Raw genomic sequence first — 24,939 nt, 5'->3', positions numbered from 1 at the left:
GCCCACTACCCCTCCCCAAGGCCCACCCTAAGACCTAGCCCCCCTAACCCGTGTCCTCAGTTCCTGAACACGATTTCTGGGCTTTTCCCACCAACATAAGTGCTGCCCAAACCACTCTGCCACCTCTTGCCCGTGGCCCCAGGTGCCACACCTAGGTGGCCATGGCCCTCCAGCCTGCCTGCTCCCCTGGCACCCGAGCTCTGTGCAGTGGTCACAGATGGCCTCAGCCACTTGCGTGAATGGCTCTCTCCTTGCCAGAGGACAGAAATGGCATCCTCCTTGCCTCCAGATCCCCTCAACCCTTGCAGGTGTCCTGGGGACAACTGGGAGGGTGGGGCCAGCTGATCCCACGGCTTCCCTGACAGAGAACTCTTGCTGCTCCGAAGACTTTGGAGGTTGCTGAAGCCTGTCCAGCTTGGACCTTCTGCGATAGGACGTGGGCGAAGCTGACCCCAAGGCCCCTCAGCAAGCCCCTCCCTTCCTGAATTGGGGCCCCGCCCTTGCTATCCCTGCCTGACTTGCCTGATGGTGTCTGCCATGTGCCCAGAGGTGGGGGTGCCTGGACAGGCAGGTGCTGGGGGTAAGATGATGGACGTGGAGGGTGGGCCTGGGAGGGGTACATGATCAAGAGGGTGGACTTGAGATGCTGCCAAGGCCAGTGGACAGGAGGAAGTGGTGGGAGGGTGAACCGAGCCAGGTCCTGGCTGGCATCAAAGTGGTCAGTGGAGGTGCTGAGGGGCCTGGCCTCTGCCCACTGCTGTCCAGGGAGCCTGGAAGCTGCCCCCCATGCTGATTTCCTGCTGGGCATCGGGGTGCCCAGGGCACAGGATCAAGGTCCCTCTGGACATACAAGGCTCAGAGAACAACCAAGCCCTGGCCCTGTGACCAGAGCCAAGATTGGGGCACCAAACCTAAAATAATCATTTTATTCCATTAAAAACACTGTCCCTGCATCTAAAACTATGTCCATAACTTACAATCTAAATAAAAGCCAGTTAACATAAATAAGGAGAAGGAGGTCACTTCTGAGGAAATCAAACTCTGGAAAAGAGAAAAGAAAAAATAAATTTCAAACGATTCTGATGGTTCCCCAAGTCAAACAAACTGCCCAGGCCTTCCCACTGCTGTGCTGAGCGGCTGCTTCTGAGCAGCCCCACCACTGACAGGTGGTGGGTAGCACCCGCCGTCCTGTCTGCTTGAGTACCTTAGGCCACACGGCTCCTGGCACCTCCTCCCCTTACAGACCCTGCCTGGCAGATTGTCCAGCCTTGGCACTGCCCCCAGCACGCTGCCCCTCACCCTCCCAGGCTGGCTCACCTGGTGCCGTCTTGGTGGCAGCTCGCACATGGCCCTGGGATCATCACCAAGCAGGCTGCAGGGAGGGGTCTGCCTCAGATGCCAGCCCCACTGCCCGAGACCCCCATTTGTAACCTTTGATTTAACCCTCCCCCCCCACAAAGGCCCTTGCTGAGGCCCAGCCCTTGAGACTCAAGGGGTGTCAGCCCCAGTTCAGATGAGGACAGGGGGCCAGCCTGGTGAGGCTCCCCACAGACGTCACATAAGACCCAATCTGCCCCCAGAGCCCTGTGCCCCCCGAGAGAGGGGCTGGGGGAGGTCCCTGAGGCTCCTAGGCCATTCTCAGCAGAGCCCACCAGGGCTCTCACACTCCCAGCTCACCAGGGACGGGGGACGGAGGAAGGACCCTGGGCCGGCAGGAGGGACCCCCCACACCGGAGCCTGGACAGGGCCCGTGTGACACAGCCGCGACTCCAGCTGGGGGTCAGGGAGGTGCCGGGCAGGGCATCCGCTGTTGGGGGCCTGGGCTGAGAAGGGGTCACTAGACAGAGCAGGTCCCCGGCCCATTTCCCGAGGGCCCTTGAGAAAGAGGTGGTGTGTGAGGCACAGGGGACAGCGCTGGCGGGAGCGTTGCGCTGCACTGTCACAGTGACAGCCGCAGGCGTCCAGGCTCACATAGGGCCCATGGTTTATAATTCCCCACTGAGTGGCTGCTACCAGCTTGGCCTTCTCAGAAGTCCAGCACATGAGAGCCCAGATAGACACCCTGCGGGCTCCAGCCCAGGGCCTGACGCTGGGGCAAGGGCAGCCCCCGTTCCCGGCCACACCTGGCGCCTTGTGATCAGAGGAGGGTAAACGCAGCTCCTTCTGAAGGGATCCCAGGAGCTTAATGAAATTAGATCCCTCAAAGTGGCCCATTGTGGTCCTGCCACCAGCCTGGGGACAGGCGTCCCTGGGAACAGGCGCTGGACCCCATCTCCGGCCTCAAACCCAGGTAGAAGCTGGGCTTTGTGGCAGGGCCATGGGAAGCCACCAGCACCCCTCCCCCATGACTCACCCTAGGACAGGAGGGACACGAGTGCGTCCAGGAACTTGCTGCGGTCCTCGGCTTTCAGCTCAATCACTGAAGTAATGAAAGGAAAACATCACTGGGACGGGAGGAGCAGGGACAGAGCTGGGGGAGGCCACCAAGTACCAAGTTGACTCCCGCTGCCCGGCGCCCCAGTGGCGACAACCCCCTATCACATTCCAAAGGCGCACTTGGCTCCCTGGTGGCCTGGGGTGCTCTGGATCATGAGGCCTATTTAACCGGCCTCCCTGGCTGCCCTGTCGGTGCAGCTGTGACTGTGGTCTGTGGGCAGGACCCTCGGGGCAGCCAGGGGACCAGCGGTGACACTCTGAACACCACAGCCCTGGCAGAGAGGCCTCCCTCCCACCTGAGCGGTCAGGCAGGAGGCGGCCTTCCATCCTGTTCTGGCCAGTCTCTCAGCTTTGGTGTCTCTTCCGTAGAAGGGGACATGGTGCAAATTGACCCATCTCTGGGAGCCATCAGCCTCAGACAAGCACGGGGCCTCATCAGACAGGACAAAACCAGCCAGCCTGGCCCTGCAAGCTGTGGGTACCTCAGGCCTCGACTTCCTCCACACCCCCTGCAAGCTGCCCACCCCTGGGGGAAGCCAGCAGCTCCCAGCCCTCTAGTCTTCCCCATGTGGGAAGCCGGGGCATCCTGCAGGCTGGCCAGCACCGCCTGTCTGCAGTCTCAGGCATGAAACAGGAAGTGGGGGGCTGCTGCTGGAGGGGTCCCCCCACCACGGAGCCACAGCCTGAGTCGGCCCGGCAGGAAGATGCCAGCTCTAGACTCCAGAGGCAATGGGGTGAAGGCGGGTCTTGGACTCAGAGACTGGTCCTCGTTAAGGCATCAGTGGTGATGTGAGAGGTCCTTTCTGAGAGGTGGGCGCTATGGGCTGAAGGTGCCCACCTTGCTATGGTGACAGCCTAACCCCGGCACCTCAGAACGTGAGTGTACCTGGCAGTGGGCTTTTACAGAGGTGATCAGGTCACATGAGGTCACTAGGGTGCGACCTGATTCGGTCTGACTGGTAACCTTATAGGAAGAGATCAGGACACAGACATACAGAGGGACGACCACGTAGAGACACAGGGAGACGACGGCATCTACATGCCTAGGGGAGAGGCCTTGGGAGGAACCAGCCCTGCTGACACTTGACCTTCCAGCCCCCAGAACAGTAAGAAATGCATTTCTGTTGTTTCAACCCCCCACTCTGTGGTGCTTTATTACAGCAGCTGGGGCTCACTAACACAGGGGTAAAGTGCCACACATCTGAAGACCAGAAAGTAAATATGGCCAAACATGCCATGTTCCACACTGGCATCCGGTGGCCTACAGGTGTGGCCCCCCCAAAGCCACCATGCAGCAGCGTCAGGGCACAGTGGTGGCCAGACCCCCAAGCTCCTTGGTGAAGTGATCTCAGGGGCTGGATCCTAAGGCCAGAGCCAGGTATGCCTGTCAGGGCCCAGATGGGGTGCAGGGCCTGAGGCCAGAGGACTGCTGGCAGGGCACCCCCGGCACTTCCCTGGTTCCAAGGCCAGCACTGACCTTGAAAGGGCCTCAGTGCGGCGGACTCTTACCTGAGAGATCGAAATGGTTATGCAGTGTCCGGGAGTTGGTGCCCTCCGCCGCCTTCTCAAACGCCCGGCCAAAAAAGCTGGGGACACACAGAGGCACATTGGGGGCTGTGCCTGCAGTGGACCCTCCCCGCCAGGGACACACCAGACTCCTCACTGGCCACAGCCCCGAGGCCTCAGCCCACTCTCTGGACGACCACTGCCTCTCACTACTGCTCCCATGTGAGCCCTTCTCAGCCCTCAGGTGGGCGTGTCCCCTGGTGCCCTCCCAGGCACCGTGCTGGCAGCTGGGGCAGGTGAGAGGCAGAGGTTCCGTGGAGCCGTGTGGGGATGGGGTCCTAGACACACACAGCAGGTGGGACCAGGGATGAGGGGCCCACAGGGCGGTGGGGGAACAGGAGCTCCTCGGAGAGCAGCCTGGATGGAGCTGCCTCGAGGGAGGTTTGGTGGGGACAGTGGGAGTGTGGGGAAGGGGCTCCAGTGCCTGTCGTGGAGAGCAGAGGGCAGAAGGCGGGCAGAGGAGGGCAAGTGCTCCCAGCCTCCACGGCCACCCTCACAGGAGACTGTGCGCGGCCACTGAGCTCACCGCCAACTGGCCCAGCCATGCACAGACTGGCAGCCCGAGTGAGGACACAGGCGGCTGCAGTGCTGCCTCGGGAACCCTGGCTGGCTCCCACCCATGTAACTTTGGATCTGAGACCCTCGAGGGAGCTTTGGAAAGCAGCCCGGCAGCAGGGAAGCACTCGTCTCAGAGGCCATTGTCTCCCTACTCACGGCTCAATGGCCTTTGCAGACGCAGAAGGTGGTCAAAGCTCACAGTGGCAGAGCTGGGACCGATCCAGACCCAGGGTAAGACCCAGACCTGATCCAGATTTTCAGTGCAAACTGTTTGCTCCTCAGAGGAGGGTTCAGGCCCAGGGAGGGCTGAGGGTTTTGCCGCGGCCGCAGGGCCATGCACCTCGCCGCCCATCCTGGGTGTGTCTGACCCTGGCCGGCCCTCCTCAGGGAGCTGGATGCCCTTGCCTGGAAGCTGGACGTCCACACCACACCTGCACCCCCCACCCCATGCTGGGGTGGGAGCTCCCAAGAGGCCTCAGGCTACTCACAGGGAGGAACCCAGGTTACCTGGAGCCCAGAGACGTGCCCTCACCGGTGAGCCCTGTGCACTGGTGTCTGTCCTGGGCTTTCAGCATGAGGCCCCAACTGCCCTGCCACCCTCAGGCTTGCCTACCTGCTGCACCTCCCTGCACTCTGACCCTGCTCAGTGCATGCTTGATGCTGTCCCACCCTGCAGCCCACGTGTGTAAGCCCCACCACCCTGCTTCATGGTGGAAAAGGCCATCCCTGGCCTGGCATTGAGACCGACCCCCCATAGCCCCGGGCCCCAGGACTCACTTCTTTCTGTCGGAGCTGTCGGTCTCTGGGGGGATGCCCACCATGGTTACAGTGCCCTGCTCTGCGCTCAGGGGGGCGGCCATCACCAAGGGCAGTAGCTTGCAGCGCCGGTTCTTCGTCTGCAGAGGGAAGTGCACCTCGGTCACAGTGCCCAGGAGCCCCAGTCCCTCGCTCCCCAAAAGCCTCCAGGGACTCCCTCTTCCCAGAGACACTCAAGTCCCCACGCAGCTTGCCCCCAGCCTCCTGTGCCCCTGGCTGTTCCCTCCCTCACCTCCTTTAGGTCCTAACACAGTTGTCACCCCTCCAGGAGGCCCTCCCCAGCACCCTCCGCCCCGCCCCACCCCGCCTGCACTGAACATGAGCCCCAGCCCTGCGTGCTCTCTGAGGCCCCCCCCCCCGCCCCGCCACTTGTCCAAGTGACCTGGGTGGTGAGTGATGGCACGAGGGCTGGTGGGAAGTGGAGGGTTCAGGGCTCAGCAGAGGAACACAGCTCAGGAAAAGGGAGGCACCTGCCAGCCCCTGGCAGGTGAGCAGCCCCCGCACCCCAAGGCCAGTGTCTGGCACCAGCCACTGCCCCCCACCCCCGGCTGCTGTGTTCCCACCCTCACCGAGCACACGAAGGACTTCAGCAGGTGCTTGCTGAGCAGGCTCAGGGCAGCTGGCCTGGAGAACAGCATAACGTCTGGCGTGCCCTGCAGGGAGTGGGGGTAGGTGGTCAGGGGGCGGCCAGCAGGCGGGGCTAGGGACGTGTCTGTGGGGAGCTGACCTCCATGAGGGAGCAGTAGAGGAAGGGCCCCTGGGAAATGATGAGGTTGGTGCAGAGGCAGCTGGCGATGGTCTGCTGTGTGGCGCGCAGCTGCTGCTTGGCGAGCTCCAGGCCGCGATACAGCTTGTCCAGGTTCCCCCTGAAACATGGCAGGCACACGGCTCCATCACTGGCCGCAGACTGGACACCTGGTTTCTGGGTCAGAGGGGCTGTGGAGCCAACAGTTCACTTCCCTCCCTCCCCAGCTCCCTTTCCGGTGAGAGGAAGGAATAAAAAGTGTCTAAGCCCACAGCGATGGACAGGAGAGGTGCGGGGGGGTGGGTTTCTGCTGGCATCAGAAGACCAGAGACTGGAAGCCAGCAGAAGTGCCTCCTAGAAGGTGCTGCAGGGCTCTGACTGGAGAGGCTTGGGGGGCACTAGGGATCGCGCCACCAGACAGATGGATTTTTACCCTTCCCCCACACAAAGGAGGGTTCCGTTCTGAACACATTAAAATGAGCCCTCTATGGAGAAGTTAGGTCTTCGAGCAAAGCCTCTGCACCCAGGAGGTAAGGGTCCCAAAGTGTCACATGGGCTTCCCACCCCCCAAGATGAAGTGATGCCTTCCGGCCAGCAGGCTTGCCAGGCTTCCACAGCCTTCCCCACCCCCCCCAACCCCTTGAATGTGGAGGACCACCAGACATTTGAGAAATGCCTGTGGCCTGAAAAACCAGCCCTAGTGGAAACATAATTTGGAGACCAAAAGAAAGCTTAAAATGAAGTCTAATTAGTATCTTCAGAGAGATTTGGGCAATACATTCGTAAACCAAGAACAGGATGCTATGAAAAATGATCAGAAACCAGGAAGTATTTGTGGAAAGTAAAATGGTTGCAACAAATAAAAAATTCACTCCAAGTCAAGAAAACCTTCCTTACCACAAATAAGACAAACACATGGAAAATATAAGGCAAAAATCAGAGACAGAGAATCATTCCAGGAAGTCTAGAAAGATTAAGAAACAGACATATGTGTGGGGGGAATAGTAAAGGCAGAGTATGAAAGCATTTCCTCAGACTAAAAGGGCTCACCCAAAACCTCAGTCTAATGCATGAAACAAGATCCACCCCACACACAACTAGACATTCTGGAACACTGAGAATCAAAAAAGATTCCGAAAGCTTCTGGTGGGGGTGAGGGTGCATTTACAGAGAAACAAAAACCAAAATGGCTCAGACTTCTCATCAACACCACTGGCTGCTGGGAGACAGGCAACAACCCTGAATTCTGCACGAGCTAAACCAGCAATCAGATGAGGGCAGAAGATACTGTCAGATGTGCAAGAGCTCAGAATGTTTACCTCACATGTGCCCTTTCTTTAAAAGTTGCTTAAGAATTATGTTCTAGCAAAATGGGGGAGTAAAAAAAACAGATGAGGATCCCAAGATGTGCTGGGTCCACCCCAGTGGCACAGTCTGGGCCGCCAGTTGTGGCGGCGGGTGGCAGGACTAGGGAGCTGGAGCTGAGAACAGAGCCCCAGGCTCTCCTGGACAGAAGGGGCTCAGGGAATGAGAGCTGGGAAAACCAGATATGATAAAGGAGGCAATGAAGAGCTCCCAGGAAAACAAAGAGCTGAGCCAGAAAGGAATGGGATCACCACACATTAGTGACTCTGGAATATTTTATTAGAGCAGCCAAGTAACACTATTTATTGATCTTCATCTTTGAGAATCAACCTACAGCCAAAGATGAGATGACTCACATTCTGTCCTCTACCCGACTTTTGTTAACCTTGAACATGAGAAAGTATTTTCACATCCTGGGAGGTATGGGGGAGGAGAAAATGAAGGATGCCCAAACCCTTTTCTTACCAACTAGGGAGACAAGAGATGCTGGTGAAAGAACAAGACCGAAGTATGTTAAGGTTACAAAGGAGCTAAAAATAGTGGCACAACTGTACCAACAGGAGGGGAAGGCGCACAGAAATGGGATGAATGCTCTTTTGTCACAGCAGGAAGTCAGCAGACAATGGCTAAGACTGGCCCATCAATTCTGAGAGGAGGCGGAAACAGTCGGCAGTATAGTTTTTTGATTTCTCCATATTTCTAGGTAAAAACAGAGCAACTACATTACAAAACCAAAGACCTAGGACCTACATTTACAACACAAAGAATGCGGAACACCACAGACCCCAAACTATAGGCAGGTGGGAAGAGACCCTCAACTGGCCACCAGACGTGTGGGAGGGAGCAGAGAAGCAGAGACCTAAGAAAGGTGAAACTCCAGGCAACTGGGGACAGTGGCCAAAACTTAAGATTTTTGCGCCACGCAAGAGAAGGTGAGTGTGAGGGCCATGGCAAACACCAGGGGGCTGGAGCAGGCTAGCTCCCCGTACCAGCCAGAGCTCCTTTCCACTCTGGGCCCCTTGCTAAGGAGAGACGGCTACAAGTGGAACTGAAACTGGGCAAGAGAAGGACAATTCAGAAAAGGAAGGCAAAGGCACTGATCAAACACACTGGGATTGTCATGGAGGTTCTAGCCAGGCAATTAGTAAGAAAATGAAATAAAAGGCAGTTAGATTGGGAAAGAAGAAGTAAAACCATCTTCATCTGCAGGTGACATGATCCTATATATAGAAAATCCTGAAGAATCCACTAAAAAACTGTCAGAACTAATAAACAAGTTCTGCAAGTTTGCAGGACAAGATCAGTATACAAAAACTGATTGTAGTTCTATGCAGTAGCAATGAGCAAACCAAAAATGAAATTAGTAAGTTGATTTACAATAGCATCAAAAAGAATAAAATATTTAGAAATAAATCTACTAAAAAGTGTACAGTTTATTCTCTGAACTATAAAACACTGTTGAAAGAAATTAAAGAGGATCTAAGTCTATGGAAAAACATCCATGTTCATGGATTAGAAGACTTAATATTGTTAATATGGCAACACTCCCCAAATTGACCTATAGATTCAATGCAATCTGACTTCTTTGCAGATATTAATAAACTAATCCTAAAATCCACGTGAAAATTCAAGGAACACAGCATAGCCGAAACCTGCTACAAAACTACAGTAATCAAAGCAGTGTGGTACTGGCATAAGGTTAGACACATGGATCAGTGGGAGAGAAGTGAGAATCAAGAAATAAATTCCCACATGTATGGTCAACTGATTTTCAACATGGGTGCCAAATTAATTCAATGGTAGAAGAAGTCTTTTCAACAAATGGTGCTAGAACAGTCAGATGCCCATATGCAAAATAATTAAGCTGATCCCTTCCTCACATCAGATACAAAAATTAACCTCAAGTGAATCATACACCTAATATAAAGGCTAAAACTATAAAACTCTTACAGAAAACAGAGGTGTAAATCTTTGTGACCTTGGATTAGACAATGGTTTCTTAGCTATGACACCAACAACAAAAGAAACAAAAGAAAAAATAGATAACCCAAACATCATCAAAATTAAAAATGTGCTTCAAAGAACATCAAGAAAGTAAAAAGACAACCCACAGGATGGGAGAAAATACTAGCAAATCATGTATATGTTGAGAGACATATTTAGAATATACAAATCAGTTCCTACAACTCAGTCATTAAAAGACAACCCAATTTGGGCTTCCCAGGTGGCGCAGTGGTTGAGAGTCCGCCTGCTGATGCAGGGGACACGGGTTCATGCCCCGGTCCAGGAAGATCCCGCATGCCGCCGAGCAGCTAGGCCCGTGAGCCATGGCCGCTGAGCCTGTGCGTCCGGAGCCTGTGTTCCGCAACGGGAGAGGCCACAACAGTGAGAGGCCTGTGTACCACAAAAAAAAAAAAAAAAAAAAAGACAACCCAATTTAAAGAGACAAAGGACATACATTTCTCCAAACAGGATATGCAAATGACCAATAAGCACATGAAAAACTGCTCAACATCATTAACCATTAGGGAAATGCAAATCAAGGCCACAGTGAGACCACGTCATACCCCTAGGATGGCTGCGATCAAAAAGTCAGACAGTGACACGTGTTGGTGAGGATATGGAGAAATTCAAACTCTCATACACTGCAGGTGCGGATGTACAATGGTGAAATCATGTTTTGGAAAACAGTCCAGCAGTTATACAAAAGGTGACACACAGAATCACCACATGAGCAGGCAATTCCACTCGCAGGTATATACCAAAGAGAGAGGAAAACATGTCCACACAAAAACTCACACGTGTGTTCACAACATCATTTTTCATCACCGTTAAAAGGTGGAAACTACCCAAATGTCCATCAACTGATGATGGATAAATAAGATGTGGTCTATCCCTATGATAGAATATTATTTGCAATAAAAAGAAAGGAAATTCTGACACATGCTATAACACGGATAAAACTTGAGGACATTATTCTAAGCAGAAGAGGCAAGGCCATAAAGGATCACTTAATGTCTGAGTCCATGGATATGAAATGTCCAGAATAGCAAATCTATGGATACAGAAAGTAGGTTATTGGTTGCCAAGAGCTGGGGGAGATGGGAGATTTAGGAGGCGATGGCTGAGGGGAGCAGGGTTTCTTTTTGGAGCAATAAAAATGTCGTAAAATTAGATAGTGGTGATGTTTGCACAACCTTGTGAATATACTAAAAGCCACTAAATTGTACACTTACAATGGGTGAGCCACAGAGTATGTGAATTATAGCTTAGCAAATCTGTTTAAAAAAGTGTGCTTGGAAATGGACCAGGAAACCCCAGAAAGCAGGCGCCTCCACTTCTAACACTCTGAAGCTGGAAAAGCTGTGTGAACCATACCTCCCCCGAAAAAGTCAGGAAGACTAAACTCACAAAAAAATGAGCAACGATCAAATCCTCTCAGTTATCATCAGGAAAAAGAACAAGGAAGATAGTCTCCCTCTCAAAAATGAAGGTTAACTAGAAAGACACGCCCCCAAAAGACCAGAACTGTAATATTCTGTTTCAAAACAAGCTGAAAGACATTAAAAAAAATAGTACATCTCAGGAAGTGAGATAAGAAAAAATTAGAAGTCAAAGAAAAATAATTGAGAAATGAAAACTAAACTAGAAGAAACACAGGAATGAATAAACAATAATGCCTGAAGGGGTATGGGAGGTGAGAAAGAAGAAAAATTTTTAAATCAAAAAGAAAGAAGAAAAGGATTCCAAAGAACATGACACATACTGAAGACGGGCACGTGTCTCGTGCGCCCCCAGCTCAGGTGGACTGTGATCTGGATTCCTGCAGACACAGTCACCCCCATGCCTGGGGGCCCTGTGACCTGCCTCCCTGGCAGTGTAGGGCTGAGGGCCGAGTGGCCGGTGGGGATGGGGGCCCACGGCCAGGCCCACTACCTGGAGAGACTGTCCAGAGCCTGGATGAAGTTATCCGTCCCAGAGCCGTCTTTCTCGGGGCTCTCCATTAGCGACATGGTGGCAAAGACCACATCACTGGCCAGGAACTTATGCTTGAAGCCAAAATGGATGCTGAAAGTCTGGATGCGCATGTCCTTCATGCTGCAACGGGAGGAAGTGACACGGCTGTCGTTCTGCACGTGGCCGAAGTGTCCTCGAGTTGGGGTGAGCTCTCACACAGGCCAGGCCAGCACTAATGCTCCCTCCCCAGCCCCCATTGATGCTTGCAGCTAGCCATTCCCGTCAGAGAATGGACGGAGTCAGGAGGCCGACACACCAGCCTTCAACCAGGGTGCTGAGCACCCGGTACAAAGCTGTCAGCCCGTCAGGGCAGGGCATGAGCTAGCTGTGTGTGTGTGTGTGTCAGGGGGTGGGTACGGGGATGTGGGTGTGGTCCTCTCCTGCCTGCGCCCCAGGGCGCCAGGAGCAGCCAGGCCCGTGTCCCTCCAGCAGCGTCAGAAGACCCGGTTGGGCAGAGCTCGCCTGAACCTGGCCCCAGTGGGCCCTTCCAGGGTCCAGTGATGGACAGTCCATGTTGACCTCAAAGGTCTGCACCTCGGCCCCAGGATGTAAGGATTCTACACTTTTCAGGCACCTTAAATCCTAATTTTAACCCAAAGAGAACTAAAAACTTCAGGGAAGGCTAGTCAGGTCACAATCATCTATGTGTTGTTTTCTGCATTATTTTTAGAATGTGATTAAAGCTGAAACCTTGACAAAGCTTAATCCAGAGAAACATGTGTTTACCCAAATTTATTGGCAGACTCTTCAATCATCTCCCGCAAATTCTCCTTCAAGGAGACGTCCATGGACTGAAACTTCTGCTTCACCTGTTTCAGGGGGAGACTGGGAAGGAGGAGCACCAGTCACAGGAGGCGTGATGCCACGGCTGATGTCCCGGCCTGGCCTTCAGACCAGATTCTGGGATCGAGTGAGGAATGTGGGATAGAGCAGGAGTGGGGGCTTTCCCCCAGGGGAGGGGGGCCATGGGGGGCAGGCCTCGGCGCTCACTCACCCCACATCCGCGAGGAACTCCTGCAGCCGCTTCTGCCCGTGAAGAGACCAGAGCTTGAATCTGGCCGCGGTGTAGCACGTGTTACACAGGCTGTCGTGGAGGGACCAGTGCTGATAGAGCGCCAGGCGGAGGCTGGGCCTGCGGTCAAGGAGCTGTGGCTGCATAGTGACCCAGGCCCCCGCCCTGGGACCACCACCTGTATAACCAGTCAGCCCCCCCGGGGACCTGGAGCTCTTCGACCTTAGTTTAACATGACCCAGACAGCTTGGGAGATGTGGACACACAGCCTTATCCGGGGGCCCCTGTGGCCACACAGGACTTGGGAGGCACCACTGGGCGTCGCCAGTTCAGGCTGGCCTCCCACCCGCTCCCCGTGGGCTCCACCTGCCTGGGCCTGTGCTGGGATCCCCTCAACAAAGCCTCATCCTCACTCCACTCCTTGACAGGCTCTTCCTCACTCCTGGGGCCACAAGTGTGGCTAAGAGGATGGTCCTCGCCCACGCCGAGGGTCTCTGGGCACGCGGCGGCCTCTGTCCTCTGTGATTTCCCTCCTGCTGGTTGGGCCCTGGGGCCACTGTCCTCCCTGCCCGCACCCCCAGCGCACCCCGGTCCCTGGACGTCACGTGTCAGGACCCAGCTCCTGGTGGTCGCCCCCTCCCGGAGCTTGGCTGCCCCACACCCGGCACCTCTTCCTAGACTTGTCGTGGGCACCCCCACCTGACCCGTCCAAGCCATGTTCACTGGTCCCCAGCTGTTCCAGGGCAGGCACAGGCCGGCCCCACTCCTACCATCGCTCTACCCGCCACCAAAGCAGCGAGACCCCTGTCACAGCTGCCACAGCCTATCCCCCCCATTCGGCAGCCCCGGGACATTCAAGTACCAGGAACCAGCTCCTCCACCTGCACCCGTCCATAGCTCCAACCCCTCCCTGGAGCTCACCTCAGGGCTTTTGCAAGGCCATGGGATTGCCCAGGCAGCCCTCCCTCTCCTGAGGGTAGCTGAGTCTCCCCTCTGACATGGCCTCACCAAGCCTGTCCTGAGCCCTGCAGCCGGCCCGTTGGCCCGGGTCGCCCCCTCGAGGCGCCACATCCTCCTCGTGAAGTGTCACTCTCTAATTGCATCTGCTTGCTGCTTCCCAGCCCGCTCGGCAGGAGTCTGCGAACCCTCTCAACTGCCTGAACCACCGTGGCCCCATGTGCACTTGCCTGTGTTCACCCAGCACCCATGCACCCTGATACACGTGATGCTCCTGAACATGGCAAAGCCATGGACGAGCCAGGCAGGGCCCACGTCCAGGACTCCTGCTGCACCCACTGGGCCCTCTGCCCAGAGCCTCTCGTCCCGGGGATGCAGGGCTGAGCCGTGAGGATACTCGTACTCGAAGGAGATGCGCATGCAGTCGACGGAGAGCGCATGTTCCTCGTCCTCATGCCGGTGGTTGTGCCGGGACACGTGCCGCTGCAGGATGCCCACGTCGGTCACGTACTTCATCCTGGAAGACAGCACGCAGCCTGGGGCCCCCTCCGCCCCTCCAGTCCAGGGCCCAGGACCCCTGCTGCCTCTGCAGGCAATCGAGGGCCAGGCTCTAGCCTCATCTGCCACCCCTGTGCAATCTCTCCTGGGCAGCAGCTGCCCCGCGTCATTTATTTGAGGCCCCCTAGGGTGGGCACAGAGGGTGCCATGGCCCACCTGCCAGCCACCGTCAGTGGACAGACCCCATAGTGACAAGACGCCCAGCACAGGCAGTGCTGGCGAGGAGAGCAGGAGAAGGCAGACCCCGTCCAGGTCCACTTGAGGGGCCACCCAGGCCAGCATGGTGCCCAGCGTTGTGCACCTGACACCATCGGCAACACAGGAGGGGAGCAGGCTAGGCCCAGGCCGTGAGACTCGGGACCCTCCAGTGGGCAGGGTGGGAGGGGCAGCTACCGGGGCACAGGGGCCTCTGCAACCAGTGCAGGCGGAGGCTGTGCCAGGAGGCAGGCACGGGGCCCTTGGATGGGGTTACAGTTCCCACCTGATGGCACCAGAGCAGCAGGAATGAGAGGGGCACCGGCTCCCCCGCCCCTCCCAGGTGTCTACATCCTGGAGTCGGACAGACAGGAACAGCAAAGCCCACCCACCAAGGGCAAAAAGGGTTCGGGTCCACACCAGCCCTCCTTGCAGACCTGTCCAGCCTTCCCCCAACCTTTGAGATCACGCCTGCCTGCCCTAGCAGGCCTTGGGGCCCTGGCCCCTCCTCCCAGCCCTGTGTCCACTGGGCACAGGGGTCAACAGACAACATGAGAGCCGGGAGACCGGGCCCCTCCGCTCATCTCAGGCTCCACCTGCTGGGCCCCCGAGGTGGATGAAGCATCCACACAAGGCCACACATGACTGCACCAGAGGTCCAGTCCTGACAAGGACCCAGGCCCAAGGCAGCCCCTCCTCAAAGGGCGCCGCAGGGACGCTGCCCCCAGCCCACCACTGCAAACCCGGCTGCGGTCGACCTCAGACAGCCCGGGGGAGTGCATCCTTACTGGGTGATCTTGTCTTGCACCCACTGGTCTGTTAGTCCAACAATGGCCCACCTGGAAGGAGAGGAATGGAGCCGTGAATGGGTGGGCGGCACTCACAGGCATGTCCTGCCAGCGTGGCCTGACCCAGACACTCCGCTGGACCAGCGGTCCCGCCCTGCGGGTGAAGAGGTTCCAAGGCTCCCATTGCGGTGTCACTGCTGTGGGGCTCTTGGTTCCCAGCAGGGATCCCCTATGACAAGAGCGGCAGGCCCCACATCGCCTGTGTCCCGGCTCGCCTGGCCGCACGCCACCCTTGCCAGCTCAGGGCGACAGGGCACCTCTGGGCCTTGATGTGGCCAGTGCCTGGCCCTGCCCCGGCCATCCTGAGGCTCTGACTCAGCACAGACCGTCACCTTGCAGAGGAGAAAACCAGGACCTAGAGCAGAATGCTGAGGGTGAAGCAGGCCAGACCCACACACTCCTCGCTAGACTCTGAGCCTTTAGTCCCCAAATCAACCCGCGTTCAGGAGCGCAGTGGGCCACGCACCCCCGCTGGAAGCCCCAGCAGCAGGCTCAGAGGCAGGCCAGCGGCTACTCCTGTCCCAGAACTACCCCCCGCCAGGGTTGCAAAGACGCTTGGCGACAGCAGCCTTGTTCAAACCTCACGCTCAAACTGATTTGGGTAGCAAGGCTGGGCGGGTCAGCTGGGAAGGGTGGAGAGGCCCAGGCCCCTCCCTCAGACCCTCGGCACCCCATGACACTCCCCAGTCCCCCCAGGAGTCTGTGTGCAGCCGCGGGCCCCAGTCAGGAAGACGACCAGGGCCTGTACATGTGCAGAAAGGGGCTGCACCCGGCACTCCCCTGGCAGTGGGGACCCGCCCTGGCTGTGAGGATGCAGCTGCTCATAGGAGGGCCTCACGCACCACAGCATGTCGCTCAGGTCCTTGGACATCATCCACGCCAGGTCAAACATCACCATGGCCGACTGCAAGAGAGACAGGCTTAAGGTCGGGCAGCCATGCTCACGGCAAGGTCAGGATCGTGCTGCCCGGGGCCCTGGGACCATGCGAGCAGGGTCTTTCCCACAGGGCTGTCTGTGGATGAAGTATCCAGCTCCCATGAGCAGACGGGCTGGGTCCTGGCAGGAGATGGGAGGATCAGGGTCTGACCAGAAGACTCTAAATCCCGTTTGCCCTGAGACGTTGGGCTTCCTTCAACAGCGCCAAGGAGACTGGTTTCCGCGGGAATTTCCAGCATCTGAGGAGCCGGGCATCCGTTCCTGCCCACACCACCCACCCCTCCTGCAGCTTAGGATCCTCCACTTGCCAGGGCAGAGAGATGATCCCACAAAGGGCAACGGGGCCTTGACCAGAAAAGGGGCTCTGGAGATCTGTGCTCAGGGTCCAAGGCCCCAGAGCCAAATTCTAATGCTAAACACAGGATGCTTTACTGGAAACTTATTTTCTAGGGGTCCTCAAGGCCCTGAGCTCTGCTCAGTGATGCCAGAGTCGACACACTGGGTTTTCTGTACGAAACTCTTCCTGGAACACATATGCTGGTGGGCCTGTGTAAGTCCAGAGTTCTACCTTCTTGCACAGAGACTAACAGACCTGTTCTGCACTTTTTTTTTTTGGCCACGCAGCATGCAGGATGTTAGTTCAAACCCAGACCCCTGGCAGTAAGAGCGCCAAGTCCTAACCACTGGACCGCCAGGGAACTCCCTTGTTCTGTACTTTTGATCATGAACAGAAATAATAGCTGCTGTTCCTTGAGTACCTCTAGGTAAAAGGAACTGTCCCAACAACTGCCTCTGGAGTGAGGGCTGCTCTCTTCCTTTTACTGAGGAGGAGAGGCTCAGAGAAGCTGCATCCCCTGCCCAAGATCACAAAGAGGAAGCTGTGGGGCTGGAATTCATACCAGGCCTTCGAGGCTCTAAAACCTGTGCTCATTCCTCCTCCTGTTTTAGGACAGTGACCCCTAGAGTCCAAACGTGACCAGGATCCCACCTATCTGTACTTACCGATGTCCCATGATATTCGTACTGCTCGTAGTCAAAGAGTATGTCTCTTCTGTAATGACACAAAACGCGGGTCTTCAACAGGAAGCAGAACAGGAAGACAAATATTGGGAAAAATGCTAAAACTGGATGGTACCCAAGAAACGCAACTGAAATAGTTTGTTTTCACTTATTGACTCTTCAAGGAGTGTAGACGTACAATGGCTGGGAAGGGAGTAAACGGGCTCAAACCTCGTGTGGCTGCAGAATATGTGAAATGGCACAGCCCCAGAATCCCCCGCAAGAAATGATCCCCAGAAGGGAATTCACGGAACAAGCAAGACAAGACGGGCTCTGCGTGCAGCCTATGTGTCACAGGAGGATGCTGGACCCAGCCTCCAGTTCACAAAGAAGGGGAACCGGCCAGTTGAGCACTGGGCAGTTGATAAAGGCTTTTGGAACCATCAGAACTATGATCCTATTAAGAGGAAAAATGCAAAATTAGGTGTGATTATGTAAAATGTGCACAAGTACAGATAACCCAGGAAAATCAACCCAAAGCCAGAATCTCTTCCTATTAGTGAAAGTGGGTTATATTCAGTTTTCTTTCCTTACACTTCCTGAAATGGTTTTACACTGTCCTTCCACGGGGGTTGGCTGGGGGCATAGCAGGACGGGGGCTGGGTACTCAGACCCTGCTAGACCTCCAAGGACTGTGTTTAGCAAGGAATTCCCAGCTCTAGAGCACTGCTCCACGGTTTGCCTCAAGCTAGAATAACCTCTCCAATGTTTTCATTTTAAAGCACTTCTGTTTTTTAATTTGCAACAGGAAGAGAAGGTGTGTGTAACTTAGTTTCCTTTTCATACTTTTTTCCTATGAAAAGTTTTACACAATTGCCATCTCTTGAATTTGTAAATAAAAGTATCTACATTTAGAAAACTATGAAAACAAAGGACCAGGGCCCTCACCCCTAATGGATGGCATGTGCTTGGGAGACCTTCGGGCCAGGCCCGGCCTTCGTGGGACCAGAGGGCGAGACAGAGGGGCCCTGAGCACCTCCCCAGTGCAGGGCCACCCGCTCAATCCTGCAGACACTGGCGCAGAGGCTCTAAACCGAACATGTGATCCTCAAATAGAAAAGAAAGGGGCATCGCTGACCCGCTATCCCGCTGCTGGACGCAGCCTCACCTCCGAGCCTCCCATTCTCTTCGCTTCCTCCTCTTCAAGGTTTGCTCCGCGATCTCCTGATCCACGACAAAGAGAACAAATGGTTGTGCAAAGGAGCCAGGAACTCACCCCACAGCCAGAGAAGGTTCTGATCTGGCAGAAGGCACAGGGCACGAAGCCTGCTCCTGGGGAGGGAGGCGCTGAGGGGGCAGCTGGGCCCTCTGGCCCATCAGCACTGCGGGTGCGTGGATGTGGTTGGCCGCCCCCCCCCCCCCACTACCCTGCCAGAACCTGCTCAGGCCACACCCCGAGTCCTTCATCCCAGCACGGAGCAATCCACCAAGAGCCCGCCACTGCCTCCTGCTGGCTTTCCCACCAGATTAAAAAGAGCTCACACTTCTACATCCAGACCCCACCGTTTCCAGCGACTATTCTGATCTCACAGGCACAACCTCATTCAGTTCCCACAACAAAGGCAAGGGGGTGGGGGGACGGCAGTTTTAAAAACTCGCTTCTGGAAAGATGGTGTACGTCTATTTTTCTCTATACATTCATTAAATATACTTAAAAACACCAACATCACATATTATAAAAAAAAAAAAGATTCTGAAAGGTGAAGAGGAAAGCTGACCAGCCAGGGATCCTGGGACCTGAGGGATGTCACAGCATGAGTTCCCTGGATTTTCTTTTTTGTTCATATATCCCAGACTTGGAGCTGAAGAAGCCGGCCACTTGGAAACACCAACAGGTACGAAGAAAAAACTCCCCAACAAAAGCCAAAGAACCATGAAGGAACAGCCTCGGAAGACAGGAAACTTTTAGAGGATAAGTGCTTGACTCCAGGACCACCCCCTCCAGCCCAGCGCAGGCCCCATGGAGCCCAGCCTCCCCCGATGAACACCTCCCATCTGTAACACCTCCTCCTTCTACCTGTGCACTCCCTACACCCTCGCCAGGGTAGAGTCAGAGGCCAGGCAGGGAGCCTGGAGCTTCCTTACCTAGTGGTAACGCGAGAAGCTGGGTCAGTTGTAGATTGTTGGTTGGAATGTAAAATGGTACAGCCGCTCTGGGAAAGGTTGGTAGCTTCTTAAAAAACTGAACACATAACTACCACACAACCCAGCAAATGCACGCTTGGTCATTCATCCCAGGGAAACGAAGACTCGTGTTCATACATACAAATCTGCACACAAATATTTATAGCAGCTCTATTCACAATAGCCAGAACCTGGAGACAGCCCAGATGTCTGTCAGTGAGTAACTGGCTAAACTGAGGCCGGTCCACACCATGGAACATACTCAGTAACTAAAGGGAACCAACCTGATACACCCCAAGGCCTGGCTGAACCTCCAGGGAATTATGCTGAGTGAAAAAGCCAATCCCCAAAGGTTATTTACTATATGATTCCATTTATATAATTCTTGAAAGGACAAAATTATAGAAATGAAGAAGAGTATAGTTGTGGCCAGGAGCTAAGGAGGGGGTGGGGGCAGGAGGGAAGTAGTGTGGCTATAAAAGGGCCACAGGAGGGGTCCTTGTGGTGACGGAAATGTCCTGTGTCTTGACTATTTCAGTGGTTGTGATGTTGTGCCATAGTGTTGCAATATGTCACCACTGGGGGAAACTGGGCAATGTATGTAAGTGATTTCAACTCATTTCTTACATCTGCATGTGAATCTACAATGATCTCAAAGTTCAAAGTTTAATTTAAAAAGGCAAGTCATGGTCCTGATGAGGGAACTTCTGGGGGATGATAGAACTGTTCTCTATTATGATGTGGTGGGGGTCACATGGCTTTATACATTTGTCAAATCTCATTGAACTGTACACCCGGTGAATTTTATTGAGTAGAAGTTATACCTTAGTAAAGTTGACTAACAAAACCCCCAGGGCCCAAGAATTCTTTGACCCTCCCCACGACGCACAGTGGAGTCCTGTCCCCTCCCCTCGTGGCTGTGGAACTCCAGGGCTGATCAGGAGGGCTCAGACAGCTCAGTATCAAAAAAAACCCAAACAATCCAATCAAAAACTGGGCAGAAGACCTAAATAGACATTTCTCCAAAGAAAACACACAGATGGCCAACAGGCACACGAAAAGATGCTCAACAGCACTAATCATCAGGGAACTGCAATTCAAAACCACAATGATATCACCCCACGGCTGTCAGAATGGTTAGTATCAAAAAGACCACAAATAACACATGTTGTTAGGATGTGGAGAAAAGGTAACCCTCCAACACTGTCGTTGGGAACTAAATTGGTGCAGCCACTATGGAGAACAGTATGGAGGTTCCTCAAAAACTAAAAATAGAGCTACCATATGACCCAGCAACTCCACTCCTGGGCATATATCTGAAAAAAACAAAAACACTAATTCAAAAAGATACATGTACCCCAATGTTCATTGCAGCACTGTTTACAATACCCAAGACATGGAAGCAACTTCAGTGTCTGTCGACAGATGAATGAATAAAGAAGATGTGGTGTGTATATACAATAGAATACCACTCAGCCATAAAAAAAGAAAAAAAAATGGAATTCTGCCACTGTGACAACATAGATAGACCTTGAAGTATTATGCTAAGTGAACTAAGATGGAGAAAGATAAAAAATAAAATAAAATACCATATTATTTTACTCACACATGGAATCTAACAAAACAAAATAAATGAACAAACAAAAATAAACTCATAGATACAGAGATTTGTTACCAGAGGGGAGGGGGCTTGGTGGGTGGAGGACATGGGTGAAGGGGATCAGGATCCAGCATATGGTGGTAGATGATAACTAGGCTCATGGTGGTGAGCACTTTGCAGTGTACACAGATGTTGGATTATAATGCTGTACACCTGGAACCTATATAATAAAAAGAAAGAGCTCTAAAAAATCAAGGATTAGAAGATAAAGACTAAAAGTTGGCTGGAAAATAGAACAGATAAAGAGCCAGGCAAGAGGAAAGAAATCTCAGAGTGGGTCTGAGAGGTCCCAATCAGACGATCCAAGACTCTAGAAATAGCAGGCAGGTGAGGAAGCAGGACACCCCCCCCAGATGGACAGTGTCCAGAACATCCCAAACATGGCCCTGAAGGGCTCCTCCCAAGGCTCTGGTCAGGCCAAGGATGAAGGGAGGACCCCAAACATTCCAGAGGCAAATCTCAGCCTGCACACCAAGGACCAGGGGCCAGAGGGCATTAGCTTCCTTACAACACCGAGCACTAGAATAATCTCATCCCTTGTGTGGGGGGAGCAGCGCCTCCCACCTGTAATTCCACATCTCGCAGAAGCCACCAGTGCTGGATGCTACAGCTCAGAGAAGTCCAGAAACCTGCCTGAGGCCACACAGCCAGGGGATGGCAGAGCACAGAGTTGGCACCCACACCTGCTGCCTCCCATCTCTGCCTGGGCCCACAGGCTCCGGGCTGACCCCTGACCTCGGGGAGTGGTCATTTCCTCAAGACCGTGTAGAGAGGCCCAAACCCACCTCCTCCACCCGTGCGCGCTTCTCGGAAGGCTCTGACCCCTCGTCACTTTCGTTTCCCGAATGTTCTTTATCCTCCTCTTCATCCCTAAAAATGTCGTCATAGGCGGGAACTTCAAGGTCATCATCTTGTTTAATGAGCAGTTTGATCTAAGATTAAAACAAAAAGCAATCAATCTCCTCTGTCATTCATGGAAAACTATCCATCACGTTTTCTCTCGCAGTCTTATTTCTCGATTGGCCACAGCGAGCCGCTGGAATCTGCATGCTATTCAGTGCACAGAAACTACGGGAATTTGAAAACTACCTACAGTCATTAAGTTTGGAAAAAAACTTCCTCTTAGGCCACATACTCAGCCAACAAAACGAATGCCTTGTACCTCAGCCTTTGACAGAGGACACGGAGATCGGTGACCTTGAAGCAAGCAAAGCTCCTGTCTCTAAAAGAGGCCCTTCACGTGAGAGTTTCAGGGCTGATGCTTTGTTACTGTGGATGCATGCCCACTGCTGACGGGTCAAAGAGCACGTGTGACAGAGCCATGGCAGGCTCACAGCAGCCTCACACCACTGTCCTGCTGGTCCCCACACCACCCTGGATGGGCAGAGTGCGTCCTAGCCCCATTTATAGGGGAGGTACTTCTGAGGTCCCCCAATATTCAATAAGGCTGGGCTGGCCTGAGCTTGGAGTGCAGACTCAGGGCAGGTTCTGGTCCCTACACCTTCCAGGACAAGCGAATTCCATACACACCCTCTGAGCACCTCCAAGGTTAGGTGCCATGTTTCTCATCAAAGATGGACAAGACCAGGTTCTGTCCTCAGGCTGCTCCAGCTCTTATAGGGGAGGTGGACACGGGCCTTGTCAAGAACACCAGGCATCACATTGTCCGCAGCATAAAAGGGAACAGACAGACGGACAGGAGAACTCAGGGGAGACATGGGCCCCGAAGGCCGGCTTACCTGGGCATCATTGTACACGTTCACGACATTGACTGGCCTGTGAGTGTCACACACGAAAAATACGGTGTCTTCATCGGGTTGAAGGATATCCAACAGGTCCACGTTAGCACCACAGTTTATGAGGATAAAATAGTGGAACTGAGAAAAGGACGGGGACCCTGTGAGTAAGCGCGTGGGGGAGGCCGTTTGTCTTCAGCACTAGGCCCGAGTCCTGCTGAGACACGCAGCCCCTGACGCATGGCGAGGCGCTGACAGTGAGGGGCTCCAAACACGGCCACAGCTGGCCTGTGCAAGTGCTTTAACAACTCCATATACCATTTCATTTCCACCGTGACATTGTGAGGTGGGTTCCATGCCTGTCCTGGCTTCAACGAGGAGCAGGCAGAGGATAAGTGTGCCCGAGTCTCAGGCTTGGGGTCAAGAAGGTGATGTGGATGGACCAAGAGTTCAAATGCATAACTGGGTCTCTTCTGATCTGTCACTCTACTGTGACAAATTGCCTTTCTGTGCTAGTAGCATGGCACAGGATTAAATTTCTATCAAGTCCTAGGTAGGCCACACTTAACAAGCACCTAAATATTAAGTTAACCCTTTAATTACATCCTATCACTATAGAAAACCCTTTCCTTATAAATATTGAACTGGCAGAGGTCCCTCTCATGATGACAGGAGCACCGGGTGAGGACTTATCTCTGCCAGACAGTCCTAGATGTGGCCAGAAACTCTAGGGACCCTCTTCCAGACTCCAGTCTCTCCCTGTGGGGCTGTGGGGTCTCAGATGTCCCATCTCTCATTATAGCTCCATGCAGAGGTGGGAGGAGGCCTGGCCTCTACTGCTTAAATTTCAAAAGGAGACGGTATGTTCCTGAATTTCAAGCTGGAAACCTGGATATGTTTTCTTGGAGAGATAAATATGAAACAGTAGTCTAATCTAAAGTAATTTTTACAAGGCCATATAAAAAACAACCTGCCAAATTCCAAGCACCTTACGATGAAATGTATCTGCAACACAAGTTCAAAGTTAGAGGCTGTCCATATTCACTATCTCTATTTTGTTGTCAATTTTGTCTCCACAATTTGAGGGTAAGTCACCTGGACATATAGCTCACTTTTCTCTTCCGAAGAAAGTCGGTAGTTAGAAATACATGCAAGCTATTGTATACATAGAAAGAATGCTCAGTGTTAAGAAGTTGTAATTGAGTAAAAAAAGCCAAATATTCTCAAATGCATCTCTCATACCTGTTCTTTATGCTCAAGAAATGCAGTTTCAAGTTCTTGCCACCCAGAAACTGGAACCAGCGTATACTGCACGTGGTCACACTGGAACAGGGCCTGGAGAGAGATTTTTTTTCAAAACCTATTGCAGCTAGGATGTCTGCAATCTACCTTGAAATGCACTTAAAAAAAAAAAAAAGATGAGAGACAAACAACACGTGATAACCTAAGGTTAGTGAAATATTTATGTCAGCAAGTAGGTGATGGGGACATGAATGTCCACTGAATCATCTGGTCAACTTTGCTGAAAATCACCAAAGGAAAACTGAAAAGCTGATGGTTTTTCTATGTTTTCTGAGAAGTAGTTCCTGACCCAAGGGCCTCTGACCAAAGCTCATGTAAACCTTGCACCATATTCAAAACCGAACCAACGATCTTCCCTAACAGGCTAAAGAATCGAGTATCTCCAGAATCGCTTATGACACCACTGTGCCCTCGGCTGTCAGATTCCTCCGCTTCAAACCCCACACGTGAGAAGCCGCCACAGGTCTACGGATCTCTCGAATGCAACCATTCTGTGTCCAGGTTGCTACAGAGATACTAACTAGTATCCCTGCCTTTTACCTAGTTCCCCTCTAACCTACCCAACGCCGTCCCGCCAGGGAAGCAGCCTTCTGAGTCCCCGCCCCAGGACGAGCTCTCGTCCGGGATGGGGTCCTCGCCCCGCTCCTCCCCCGCGCCCCCCGCCCGCCCAGCCCGCGGGCCTCACCTGAAGGATCTTGCAAGCGCACAGAGCGTCCACGTCCGAGGCCACGAAAAGAAGGACCCTCTGTCGGGGGAGAGAGGGCTGAGCGCGGCGCCCCGAACCCCGGCCTCTCCCTCCCCCACGGCCGCGGGCCCTCGTCCCTTCCCCCAAGCCTCGGGGCCCAAAGAAGGCTTCACCTGGCTCTGGAGCACCTCGTAGAACTCCTTGCGGAAATCTGACACGAACATGGCTACCGCGGCTAGACACCACCCTAGCTCGCGCAGAAACCCCGCGAGCCCGGCGACGGTCAAGACTCCCGCCAAATCAGCGCTCTTCCGATTGGCCCGGGGGCCAACCAACAGGGACTCCGTTCCCAGCCTTTCCTCC

At 53.8% G+C, this 24,939-nt stretch overlaps 1 protein-coding gene across 3 annotated transcripts; it reads right to left on the bottom strand.

The window, feature by feature from the left end:
• Positions 1-897: 897 nt before the first annotated feature.
• Positions 898-24,939, bottom strand: CDC45 (cell division cycle 45). Of its 3 annotated transcripts, XM_027088725.1 has the most exons (20): positions 24,750-24,899; positions 24,577-24,636; positions 23,832-23,924; positions 22,593-22,730; positions 21,639-21,785; positions 18,178-18,233; positions 17,013-17,061; positions 15,916-15,977; positions 15,014-15,064; positions 13,870-13,989; positions 12,498-12,629; positions 12,230-12,328; positions 11,423-11,584; positions 6,104-6,242; positions 5,946-6,029; positions 5,338-5,456; positions 3,946-4,022; positions 2,354-2,419; positions 1,318-1,372; positions 898-1,041 (listed from the first exon to the last, which is right to left on the bottom strand). In XM_027088725.1, the coding sequence occupies exons 1-18, from the start codon at positions 24,798-24,800 to the stop codon at positions 2,355-2,357; spliced, it is 1,704 nt and encodes a 567-aa protein (XP_026944526.1). In that variant the 5' UTR covers positions 24,801-24,899; the 3' UTR covers positions 898-1,041; positions 1,318-1,372; position 2,354. The 3 variants fall into 3 exon arrangements, with proteins under 3 accessions (XP_026944526.1, XP_026944527.1, XP_026944529.1); XM_027088726.1 differs by lacking the exon at positions 1,318-1,372 and having other exon boundaries at positions 24,750-24,939; XM_027088728.1 differs by lacking the exon at positions 11,423-11,584 and having other exon boundaries at positions 24,750-24,906.

Source organism: Aethalodelphis obliquidens, unplaced genomic scaffold, assembly GCF_003676395.1.
Source record: "Aethalodelphis obliquidens isolate GAN/ISIS:26980383/991018 unplaced genomic scaffold, ASM367639v1 scaffold63, whole genome shotgun sequence".
NCBI lineage: Eukaryota > Metazoa > Chordata > Mammalia > Artiodactyla > Delphinidae > Aethalodelphis > Aethalodelphis obliquidens.
The sequence above is the reverse complement of the archived record's forward strand: the minus strand, read 5'-3'. Positions and strand labels throughout refer to the sequence as shown.

What these genes read in the sequence shown, in the direction of transcription:
- CDC45 (XM_027088726.1), bottom strand. Translation starts at nt 24,800, where the DNA reads ATGTTCGTGTCAGATTTCCGCAAGGAGTTCTACGAGGTGCTCCAGAGC. An exon ending in AGCGCGCACGGGTGGAGGAG is followed by an intron (nt 18,234 to 21,638) that starts GTGGGTTTGGGC and finishes GTCGTGGATCAG; the next exon opens with GAGATCGCGGAGCAAACCTT. An exon ending in TCTACTGCTCCCTCATGGAG is followed by an intron (nt 6,030 to 6,103) that starts GTCAGCTCCCCA and finishes CACTCCCTGCAG; the next exon opens with GGCACGCCAGACGTTATGCT.